At 37.8% G+C, this 12,164-nt stretch overlaps 1 protein-coding gene across 1 annotated transcript; it reads right to left on the reverse strand.

Moving 5' to 3' along the window:
- Positions 1 to 1,052: 1,052 nt before the first annotated feature.
- LOC141435888 (E3 SUMO-protein ligase ZBED1-like) lies at positions 1,053 to 11,138 on the reverse strand. The gene is made up of 3 exons (XM_074098725.1): positions 8,912 to 11,138; positions 4,336 to 4,399; positions 1,053 to 1,426 (listed from the first exon to the last, which is right to left on the reverse strand). Exons 1-3 carry the CDS (start codon positions 10,745 to 10,747, stop codon positions 1,053 to 1,055), a joined length of 2,274 nt encoding a protein of 757 aa, XP_073954826.1. The 5' UTR covers positions 10,748 to 11,138.
- Positions 11,139 to 12,164: the final 1,026 nt, after the last annotated feature.

Below are 12,164 nucleotides of genomic sequence, written 5' to 3' on the forward strand. Positions count from 1 at the left end.
AGCTAAACGAAAATATGAATTATATTGTCTTGAACTTGATGAACCGGAAGAGATAGCAAATTTTGCAAGAATGGTAAATATCCTGTAAAAATTAAACCAGATATTTCGATATTTGTCTTATTTATCAGACTACGGCGGTTAAAAGGTTAAGACGAAGATATGTAAAATTATTTAAGCTCTCTCTACAAATCTCTGAAATAAATAAATTAATTCCATAAAACCAATTTCAGTTTCATAACCAAAATCATACAATTCACATTACATACATTCCTCTTGTTGTTACATACTGCGCGTATGTATAAATCGGAGAAAAAGAAAAGAAACACGATATACGATATCATGTTTTTAATTAATAAGGTTTTCAAAGTCATATATCATAGAACGCTTGGCGTTCAGCCTGAGGCGTCACAGGATTAGCGACCCTCTCAACGGCGGCTCGGAGGTTCGAAAACAATATGCCAAGAATTGGATCAACAGGGCATTTAGCGTAGTACGCTTCGTTCTCATATTCGAAACTTCCAACTCCAGCAAGCATATTAGTCATAGGCGAAAATGTTACAGCCATCGACTTTATTATATCACGCTCCTCAATTGATAGACGAGGGCGGTAGAACAATCCAGCGTCAATTCCCATCGTATTGATTTGGGAAGATCGACCACATAGCAATCGATATTCGAGTTGTGCCAACGATACGCGATAAAATGCGTAGGGAGAGCACTCAGGGATTCGGTCGGGTCTACGCCCGTACAATTCATAAACTTTCTTAAACGTCCACTGAGTATAGAAGCCTACTGCCCGGGTTGTCACGGGGACAACGGCTGCTGACTTTTGGATCGAAAAATCCACTGCCTTTTCTGCTACTGATATGTACGGAGGTGAAAGGAAACAAGCGAATGCAACGACAGGTCGTTTATTACTGAAGTAACAGTATAGACAGCGTTTAGAAGTGTAGGTGACGTCACACGCATACACATCATCTCCTCCCACATTAATTAAGGGAACCTGATGACAATAAAATAACTATATTAACATGGGAGACAAAATCTTACAGCTAAACTTTATAATTAATAAACTTAGATCTAGGTCTTAACAAATGACGTCGTTGGGGAATGGGCGACGAGCCGCTGGCCGGGACGACGTCCACATTATCCAACGCGGGTGGCTCAGGTACCGCCGTATCTGCAGTGGCTTGTCGCTCAGACTCCACCTGCTCTGCTCCTTCTTCGGCGTCCTCCCACCCCTCATTCCGTGGTTCATTAACACTTTCCGTATCCACTACTATTGATGAGTCGTCCCCGAGACTCGGCAAGTCGGGCGGATCCACTGTTGAAGGTGAGGTGGGCGGGCAAGAAGGTGGGCTCCGCGATGTAGTGAACGGTAGCACTACGTCGCTGCGCCCTTCATGAGGCAGGTATTCATTATTTTCTGTTAATTTTAACAGTTGGTCAATATGACGCTTACAATTTATGTTTTGTGCTTCAATATAAACAAGATACATTCTGTTACCTATTATTTTCACAATTTTTCCCTTTTCCCAATAAGGTTTCCTCCTATCAAAACATTTTGCCCACACATTTTGTCCGACTTCGAACGCGCGTACTTGTTTATACTCAGTCCCAGCTGCTGAGTCATCGGCGCTCGCGCCGAGCGGCGGTACTATGAGATCGAGCGCGCAGCGCAAGTCACGTCCAATCCTCTCTGTGTGAAGCGTCTTCTTGTGAAATTATTTCCGTATTTATGTATTTCTTTCACAACGTCAGCTTTACCCCCCATTTTCAGTTTAGGGTAATATTGCAGTGTGTGTACTTTTTATCATTGACTGGTTTAGGCGTATGTGGTAATGGAGGTAAATGAACACGCTTTATATCCTCAACTGGTTTAGTTGTTAGTGCAGTAGCAGGCGACGGTGAATTCAAACGCTCTTCCAAAGCTTTAAGTATCCCACGAAAACCGTTAAGGTTTCTAGTATTATCCTTTATTTTTTTTCAAACATTGGATAGATACATCGTCTAATTGCTCTTTGGAGACATAATCATCCTTATAATAACCTTTTCCTAAATGTTGCAGTCTTTTTCCATTACACTCAATGATGGCACCTTCAACCTTGTCACCAAAAGGTGACGAGAGATTTTCCTCAATTAGCTCAATCATTCCATCCTTCCACCACCACCCCTCCATGCTGCTCGATATAAATAGAAACACATCTCCTAATTCAACTAATTTATGTATTTATCATGACTTACCACTGTCAATTAAAAAATATGGTTTGAGAAGAATAATGATGTGCGTGTTAATGTATATAGGATAGATACAAAATCGAAAAAAAGAAACAAGTGGTCTGAGATGAATAATGATACTTATGTTAATAAAAAACTAAACATAATTGTTCCTAATATTGTGCGTCACGCAAGATTGTTCTGAAAAATAAAACTCGTCAAATGAACTTGCTGCTTCAAGAAAATGAAAGGACGTGTCATTATTCTACAATCAGAAGCTTATCTCGTTTATTAAGTTCGAAAACTGGAAACAGCAAAATAAAACATTATTAAACATTAAGAGCGTAAACCTGCTGAGCTGGCAACGTTGCATTTTTGTTAGTTTTTCTCGAATATTCCATAAAAATGAATGAAAATTAATAATGTTGTCTGATAGAACACTTCTTAATATATAAGTTAATGTGTTTACTCCAATAATTATTCGTGATAGACTTTTATATTTCTTAAAAACGAATTAATGTTTATAACCGGTTTAAAAAAAGTCTATAACGAATAATTATTGGAGTAGACACATTAACTTATATATTAAGAAGTGTTCTATCAGACAACATTATTAATTTTCATTCAATATTTATGGAATAATCGAGAAAAACTAACAAAAATGCAACGTTGCCAGCTCAGCAGGTATAAACGCTCTTAATGCATTACCAATTTCTGCACACCATACATTTTACCATCTTCGAGATGATAAAAGGTAGGCGTTTTTTTACACATGTGGCATGGAAATGTCCTCAGTGACTTTTATTGCCACGTTTTGATTGTGCAGTCACTTTTTTTACTTTATCACTTGTAACGTGGTTTTTATGGGCCCAAGTTACGTATACATTCACCAAATAACTGTAGTCAGAGAGACAGAGACTTTAATTCAATTAAATAAATTCCCAGGGCGCCTTCTCCTGTTGGTATGATTTCAAGAAAACAAATTTTGAAATATAAATAATGGTTATTTATTAAAAATAACTTCTTAATAAAAATTACATATGCAAGCTGTAGAACAGAGGTATGCACATAACACCATTAAGTAAAAGACAAGAATGTCTAGTACACCAGCATGGGAAAGATATAAAGATGAGCCACAAATCAAATTTAAATGAGAAATTAATCACAGTAATTTTATGTAATATCTAATATTATTAGGTATTAGGGACATAGAAACATATCCGACAATTATTCCCTGGCGGGACACTTCTCTTTCCTAATCAGGTTCAGAATTATAGATGTGCGACAACTTTAAGTTGCTAAATAAATAGATCTTGAGAAAATACCTCTGGACACGCTGTCACGAAGACATCCGCTGCAGTAATTTTATTTGCAAATTTTATAAATGGAATTTTCAGAAAAGTCACAAAATGACGATATCGTAATCTTTAATGTTATTGACACAATCTCTGTATTGACGTTGTTGTTCTTTCCAGTTGTAGGTATGCATTTTGAATGCAGGCAAGGCATTTTGTATTTCTGCGATAACTTCACGCACATTTCCTTTTTCTTGTTGTTTTGTGGTCTTTTTCGTCATAAAAACCTTGCCGGACTTCTCATATCGATGATCTACTCTAGCCCATTTGTGCCACGTTATATCCGAGTCCAGTTTCTCTTCTTCATATGTAATACTTGGATTACAGCAGGTGTTGCATTTATTGTACATGCTTTCACATCGTTTAATATCACACGCTACAGTAGTTAAGAGCTCCTTTGTATCTTCGTATGCTATCAGACCATTTGATTTCAGAGCTTTAAAGAGGTAACCGAAGTGTCTCTATTATTAATACTTGGTGACAGTGCGTAGTGAGGCTTACAGTTGTAAAAATTGGTGAAGCCAGATAACCCGCCCTATTTTTATAATTTTTGTAAACTTTACTTTACTTTTTCAGTGTGTCAACTAAGTATCTTATCTGCATTTTATTTTTGTCTTTAGTCCTCGTTTCCATCTTATCTTATCTGCTGATGTCGTCTCTCAAAAACAAACATTCTATTTTTTCAGGCAAGTTCTTGGGTATCCTCTTACTTCATTATCTCGTATCCGGATTTTTCCTAAAAGGCCTAAAATTTTGCTCTTACCTTCTTCTAATAATTTGTCCAGTTTCTTGACCACCTTTTTGTGTAATAGTTTGTCCTTGGGTTTCTGGCAAGTGCCAAAACAAAGTGGAGAGAGAAGAGAGAAGTGCGTGATTTGTATGGTAAGTACCATACATTAAAAAAAACCGACCAAGAGCGTGTCGGCAAAATAGGATACCGTAGCCATTACGAAAAAATAAAAGTAATATTTTTCTAAGGATTTCGCATTTTGTATATTTTATACCTTAGGCTGCTGTATACTATTAAACTACTAATAATTCTCAAGCAAACTTAGCCGTAATGTTATCCTTGTAAAGGGTATAGCCGTGTTTGTATGGGGCATTTATTGGAGGTTTGGGGCGAAATAAAAGTATTTTCAGTGGAATTAATAATATGAATAGCTTTATTTTTATTTAGTTTGCACTTGGAAGTATACGTCCGCCTTAACCGGTCCTGTCGCGGTAACTAAAACAAAAGGGCTGTGTTTCAAAGCTAGTAAGTCTATAAATATATCACATAGGTACATAGCTACATAACAACGGTATCTAGGTCAGAGATGGGTATTAATTTTTGTATTAACAGTTAAATCCAACACGCCCCCTCAAAAATTAATCTCTACTTAACTAGTCATTTGATTGAAGATTTTATCGCTATCGCATCGCTGACGCAGTCAGTACGACGAACATTTGTATGTATTATTTGAATGATCATATTTCTTCCAAGTGTGGTCTGGGGTAATGTACAATATTATGGTCCAACATTTGTTGCTTTGGATTAGGGAAAACCCAGAAAAACCTAATCAGACCATTTCATTTAAAATTAATGAAAATGTACTTATAAATAAACTTATTCTAGACCCATATCTTTCCTCATTTGTATAAACTTCACTGCTGGTAATGGCTTTCAAGTCAAGTCAAAGTCAAGTCAAAATATCTTTATTCAATTTAGGCTATAACAAGCACTTATGAATGTCAAAAAAAAATCTACCACCGGTTCGGAAAAACCTCTGCTGAGAAGAATCCGGCAAGAAACTCAACGAGGTATATATTTTTTTTAAAACAGATTTACAATATTATTAAATGATATGTATACATCACAAGTATTTAACACAACTTTATTTTTAACACAGTAGGTTCGCTATTTGAAGGGATCGCTAATGCGGATCGGAATTATTTCCAAATATCCCTGTCCATGATATAATCATTAACTTTATAATACGCCTTTGATATTAATGTCTTCTTGACAATAGATCTGAATTTGCCAAAACATCAGCCAATTGGTTACCTGTGGAAATATAGTTTAATTTTATTCCACCAGAAAAAAAACAATATACAAGAATAGGGCTCTCGGCTAGCCAGTAGTTATATAGAGCTGGTGGGTTGTTTGGGCTACCTCAACTGAATGTCCGCCTGCACGGTTTTGTTCGCTTAGTGAAATTAGTTAAAAGTAAAATGTTGAGCGCCACTAGCCGAAGCGGCGACTGGACCGGAAGTTTAATGGTAAAAAATGTGTGTACCTCGGCCCGGAGAACTACCCATAAAGCATCTAACGTACCTAATAAATTTCAACAGAATTCGACGATTATCAAATGAGAAGTTTATTGAAGAGTTATTTTTCATATAAGAAGATGGTGAAAAATTCAATAAACTGAGTAATGTTATTTCCCTGGAGAGCAAATTTCAGATAATAGTTACAGAGACTATTGAAAGAGGGAAAGTTGCAAAACTAATCCTTAAAAACCAGGTACTGTTGAGAAAGGGAAAGTTGTACCTAACTAAGAATAGCAACCTTTACCGAAAAGTAGTTGGGGCACAGAACTAACCAGCATTTTGACGCCTGAGAAGTCTCGAAACAAATGTGTGTGTGTGTGTGTGTGTAGATCCATGCATCTGTTTCAGTTTCAGTTAAGTGAGGGAAAGTGTTAAAGTCTATGGTTTCTGTGTCGTAGCAACGGTTTTTTCGTTTGTAGACAGTGTCACTTAATGAATATATAGTCTTACAGAGTGCACTGATTTACAGAGTTTTCTTTAATATAGGAGGCAGAGTTCATCCGATTCGTTATACATTAACAGTCTCTCACCCATAGGACTGTGTACAGTCGCCATCAGATATATGGTAGCGGCCAAGGTACTCAAATATTTCGGAGCAGCATTAAATTTCAATATATTAGTTACGATAGATAAGGTCTATAATATCGGACCATATAATTCGCCATAAATTTGGGAGCAGCGACTTTTCAATTAATTCGTGACATACAATAAGATAAATATATCGTAACAAACAGATCGTCAATGGTATCGAAGCAGTCAGGGTGGTCATAAAGATCGGAACATTTATGGAAAAATATACTGTAAATCTGTGTCATAGTACCTACACATTTGAATTCGTTACTATCTACTTGAGTTCTATTGACTTAAGTTGTCAATGTCAAGGATGATTTTGACGACTATTATGGGTGAGCAAGTGAGTTTCTTAGACACATGAGATAATTTCAAGCAGCATTCTCGAAAACTGTATCAATTGATAGTATTCATATTAATATAAAACTCCCAAACGTTGAGAGCGTGGCGTCTTAAAGCATCTTTGGTGCGACACTGGTTTCCGTCCCACTCTTGCACCATTTTACCCCATAGATTTTCTATGGGGTTGAGATCGGGGCTCTTTGCAGGCATTTTTATGCGAGTCAGCTCATCTCTGTGATCATTAATCCATCCCTGAACCAAGCGAGCATTATGCACCGAGCTGTTGTCTTGCATGAATGTTATATGCTCATTGGGGTAAAATACTTGGGCAGTAGGCAAAAACGACTCCTCAAGTATTTCTTTGTAATCCACCGCATTCATACGACCTGTAATTTCTACCAGCTTCCCTGGGCCGTCTTTACACATCCAGCCCCAAAATCCAATTGTAATACGCCCACTCTGGCGATTAGGCACTACATTTTGCTCCAGATAACGCGTATTATCTGGTCTCCATAAACTCATTCTGCCATTATCTGCTGAACAGAACACCTTTTCGTCCATAAAAATTACTTTATTAAAATTTTGATTCAAATACCTAGCTGCAAATTGCAACCTATCCTCTTTGTGTCTATCAGTTAGTGCCGGTTTCCTTGCTGGCACTCTATTTGTAAACCACCCTCTTTTAGACGCCGTTGTATGGTACTGCTCGATACTTGGTATTGATTTGCAAACTGGGTGGTATTTATGAATCTTTCTACACGAGCTTGATTTATAATATTCATGTCCTGACGCCGTGTCGTAGAACGCGGACCTCCAAAAGATACGTGATTCGACAAAGCTCCTTCTTGCTGCCATCTTTCCAGCCATCGATACACGGTGTTTCTCTAAAATAACGTTTTATTTATTAAATCATTATCGTAATAACCTTTGCATTTAAATCATGTAAGTATGTATAGTGTAGTAAACAATACTTACTGAAACTCAGACTTCATTAGCTACGTCTGTTATAGGCAGACCATCATTCCGCAATTGTATAATTTTCTTTTTTATTTCAGTATCTACGCGATAGGGTATCATGGTCTTGGGCAAAATTGTTTAAGATTAAAATAACAATTTTTGCAGTCTACTTTCGATAAAATAGTACGAGGATAACAATTGCAGGAAATTGTCAACGTCAAGAATATAGAAAACCAAGAAAACTGAAGAAATCAAATATCGAACGCAGTTTGAAGTAGGACTACACGCGTTAAAAGAGTTCGCACGTGAAAGATAATTACCAAGTAGGTTACCATATAGTAGTTAGGTACCATATAGTCGTTCGGAATTCCGTTGCGAGCAGACGTGCCGCTCTCGTGATTTTAGTACAGTGCGTATCGCTGCGTCAACTCGGTTTGCTGCGCGCGATGCACTAAAGTGCAGAATCATCAGAAACGCTCGTGCAACAACGATGACCTAGATTAGGCTTGTGCGCGCTCGGTCACTGAGCGGATCGCTCCAAACTAGTACAATCGCTCAAATGTACTAGTTCGGTCTTTTGGCTCTTTTAGTTCACTAGTACACTGAAAGAAACGATGCTCCTTTGACCGAATGAATGAATCCGAGAGCTTGGTCCTATACCTACCACGAAGCGCAAAACTTGAACTTCGTATGTTTCCGTCCCGCTGACGCTTATGTCATTTAATACGCGAGTGAAAGAGACGGTGCGATACGAACTTCGATTTACGAGTTTCGTAGTAGCGCCTCTGCTCCGAGATTGGAGAGTCGAGGTTCGTGTGGACAGGTAAAATAATATTACAAAACAAAATAATCATGCATGCAAATAGATTTGTCACTAAATTATTTCTGTATAAAATTACATGTTATTTGATTTCCCTTCATACTTTACTTACAGGCTTAGGACTGTCATTCTATTATTCATCAAGGAGTATTAGAATGGCGTATTTCAAAATCAAATATTTACATTGATTAGCTGATTTCCTATTTTTTTTATTTTTTTTTTTTTTTTTTTTTGTTTTTTTTTTTAGTTTTTTATATTATTTACATGTTGCTGTGTAAAAATAGCATTTGTGTAACTTTTTCGGGTTTTAGAAGAGTCCGTCTTTGGTTTAAAACCTGACCCGCACTGGAAAAACCCTTTCGCAAGATACTGAAGTAGCTTGCATTTCCAGCCGCTTTAGCATATACTGATATACCCTGGGATATATCTCCTTTTTTTTATGCCACCATTTTAATGGATCGTCCTTCCTGGGTAAATACGGCTCCCTCATATAATGGTCATATTCGCGGATTGCCGCAGCAGTATTGTTTTCAGGTCTGATAATCATGGCCATTTCTTTATCGAATTCATCCCAGATGCTGGCGACTTGGGCATTCTGCGGTTCCGTGGATGATGTTGTGAATGTGGCAGAGCCAAGGCTTGGTGCAGCTGTGGCGGATATATTTTCTTCCTGTTGTACCTGTGGCAATTTGACTTCACAAATCCGCCGTTTCAGTAATTCACTCGCTTTTAAAAAGGAGTCTTCAGTACGAAACCCCTTTTTTTTAAAGCGCGGATCTAGGATGGTGCTGTCTGCGTATAATGCATTTTTCTCTAGATCGTGAAATCTTAGTCGCAATTGTTCCTTTAATGTTGCGACGAAAACTGTGATTTCATCGACCTCGTACTGCTGCGCTGTAAATGCAGCTAAATTTCTTTCCATTAGCTGCACGAACACCAAAACCTTCGACAAGGTCACCATTTTGTCAGCGCTCACTTCTGTTGTTATTTCATAGAAGGGTTTTAATATTGGTACAACTGCCTCAATAATGGCCCAGTGATGCGGCTGGAGCAAGAGATCTTGTCGCATAATTGCTGCTAGTGTTGTAATGACTGCATTCTGTAGACGTAACACCCGCTCCAACATGTCGTAGCAGGAATTCCATCTTGTGGGGCATTCTTGCTTTAATTTAAGTGGTGGTAGGCCCATCTGATTTTGTGCCTCCAATAGTTTATGGAGCCCATTGGAACTTCTTTTAAAAAATTCCACAATGGCCTTTACCTTACCGACCACTTCGCTTATGTCGGTAAGTGCCCGCTGAACCATCAAATTTAAGGAGTGCGCGAAGCACCCTATGGGTCGCCAACCGCCCATCCTAATAGCAGTCGTGATATTAGCGGCATTATCACTCACGATGCTACCTATTTTATGAGATATTTGCCAATCGCGAATTATGTCTTTTAGAAAAGACATTAAATTTGCACTTGTGTGCCGCTCGTTGTATTTTATACACCCGAGTAGCACCGAAGAGAGCGTGGTGGTACGCTCGTCTATAAAATGAGCCGTAACCGCTATATAGCTTTCTGTTGTGGTCGATGTCCAACCATCCGTTCCGAGGCAAACAGCGGGTGTATCTGCTATTTTCCTTTGGATATCCTGAAACACTTCCATGTAGATTTTTGGAATCAAAGTGTTGGATAGTGTTTTCCTGGTAGGCAACTGGTATCCCGGGCAATGTGATACCATTTCAATAAATATTTTAAACTCCGGTTCTTCCACTATACGCAAAGCGTGATGGCCCTTTACCACTTTACGCGTCGATGGTGGTTTTCGAAAATAGTTACTTATTGGTAGAGTAGTACCAGGACCCGGCCTCGCGTAAGTAGATGTAGAAGTTGACGCCAAATTCATAGTGGATGATGAAGGCACAGCTGATGACGTTGACGGTGCAGCCGCCGCAGTCGCCGCACTAGTTGTTGGCAAATGCTCTTCGTTCGATAATTCTTGTGCCGGTTGCCTTTGAACACATAAAGGTATGGTCGGGTGTTTGTTCTTCATGTGTCTACTTAAATTTCCTAAAGAACCGCTTTTTATGCTCAAATACAATCCGCAATAATTACACTTGGCTCGAAGTTGGTCCGCATCTTCGTTGTAGTGAAACCAAACATTGCTTCTTTTACCCTTACTCGGAGCCATTTTAAAATATTCAACTTTTTGTTATTATTTTCACTATTTAAGTATTTACATTAATTTTAAAGTTTTTCCTAAAGTACAAACGAATATTTACACTATATATATACACTAACAAAATTTAAAACTACAAACATATTATAGACACTCCACAGTTTATTATTTACACTATTTACAAAATTAATAAAGTATCGTCCATTACCGATAAAATCAAAAACTCACAGTAAAATGTCTGAAACATAAGCAATAATTCACATTTAACGCAACGAATTTAAACTTTCTTTGACGCAGAAAAAAAACGAACCCATTTTAAATTAAACCACACAAAACTGCCGCTTTGCAATAATCGTTTTTAAACTTTGCGAAGTTAGCAAATTCGTCCCTATTTTCAAGGCATCAAATTGACAGTCCAATGCCCATAAAACGAAGTGAAAATAATATAACGGTAAGAGTCACCTATCGAACGTAATCCAAAAAGACCAACCACGCTCGCGCATTATCTATCAAACATAGTACTGTTCAAAATGTGTCATCTCGCTTACTCCCGCGTAATTCCTATTCAGAGGTTTTGTTCCTTGTCGCTGTCGCTCGGTCATTCATTTTTCTTTCATTCGGTCGGATACGGATCGCATCGTTTTGCTGTCTGTGTCACTGCTTGCTTGAACTGAACTAAACGTACTAAAGAGCAGAAACGTTACGGAATAGTTCGTTCTAGTACAGTGTCGGGAATCAAGTCTTTTTCGTTCTTAGTACATGTACTACACAAGCCTAACTAGATATCGTAATGAAATCACGTACGTAATGTAAACACTTGTTAAGGCGAAGACATTTTTGTTTAAATACAAAATGTCTCAAACAATAAAAATCAAAACTGAAACGGAAAAGCTATTGTTTAATTTATATAATGAATCAGAAAAAGCAAAACTTGCACTTCAAGATCAAGTAAAAAGATTGCACGCACAAGTTGTTGCACTACAACAACAACTACAAGAATATACAACCCGCGATGAAGGCCAAGCCCAAATAGAGCAAAAAAACAAAGAAAGTTCTTCCCAAAATGATCAATATTGCACTGACGAAGAAGAACTCGCAAGAGAAACTGAGTGGGTACGAGCCAAAAGCAGGAAAAAACGGAAGTTAAATACCTCAAGAACGTCCACTCACTCGCAACAAGGAGATGTTAATGATGATCTGGTACCTAAGCCGAAGAGAACACCAGTACCCCCACCAATAGTAGTAGAGGGAGTGAAAGATTTCCAACAATTTTTCGATTTTCTAGTTGAAAAAGTTAAGGAAAACACTTTTAAAATAAAAATGATGAGTGGGGGCTGTGCTAAAATCAATGCCAGCGAAGAAGAAGCATATAGAGGCATCACTATGTTGTTATCTCAAAACAACATATTATGGCATTCGTATGAAAATA

Source organism: Choristoneura fumiferana, chromosome 15, assembly GCF_025370935.1.
Source record: "Choristoneura fumiferana chromosome 15, NRCan_CFum_1, whole genome shotgun sequence".
NCBI classification, from domain to species: Eukaryota; Metazoa; Arthropoda; class Insecta; order Lepidoptera; family Tortricidae; genus Choristoneura; species Choristoneura fumiferana.

Coding starts and splice junctions, on each gene's coding strand:
- LOC141435888 (XM_074098725.1), bottom strand. CDS start 10,747: ATGGCTCCGAGTAAGGGTAAAAGAAGCAATGTTTGGTTTCACTACAAC. Junction 4,400..8,911: donor AAAGGGTTTTTCCAGTGCGG/GTCAGGTTTTAA, acceptor GGCACTTGCCAG/AAACCCAAGGACAAACTATT. Junction 1,427..4,335: donor GGACAAATTATTAGAAGAAG/GTAAGAGCAAAA, acceptor TAAAATTAACAG/AAAATAATGAATACCTGCCT.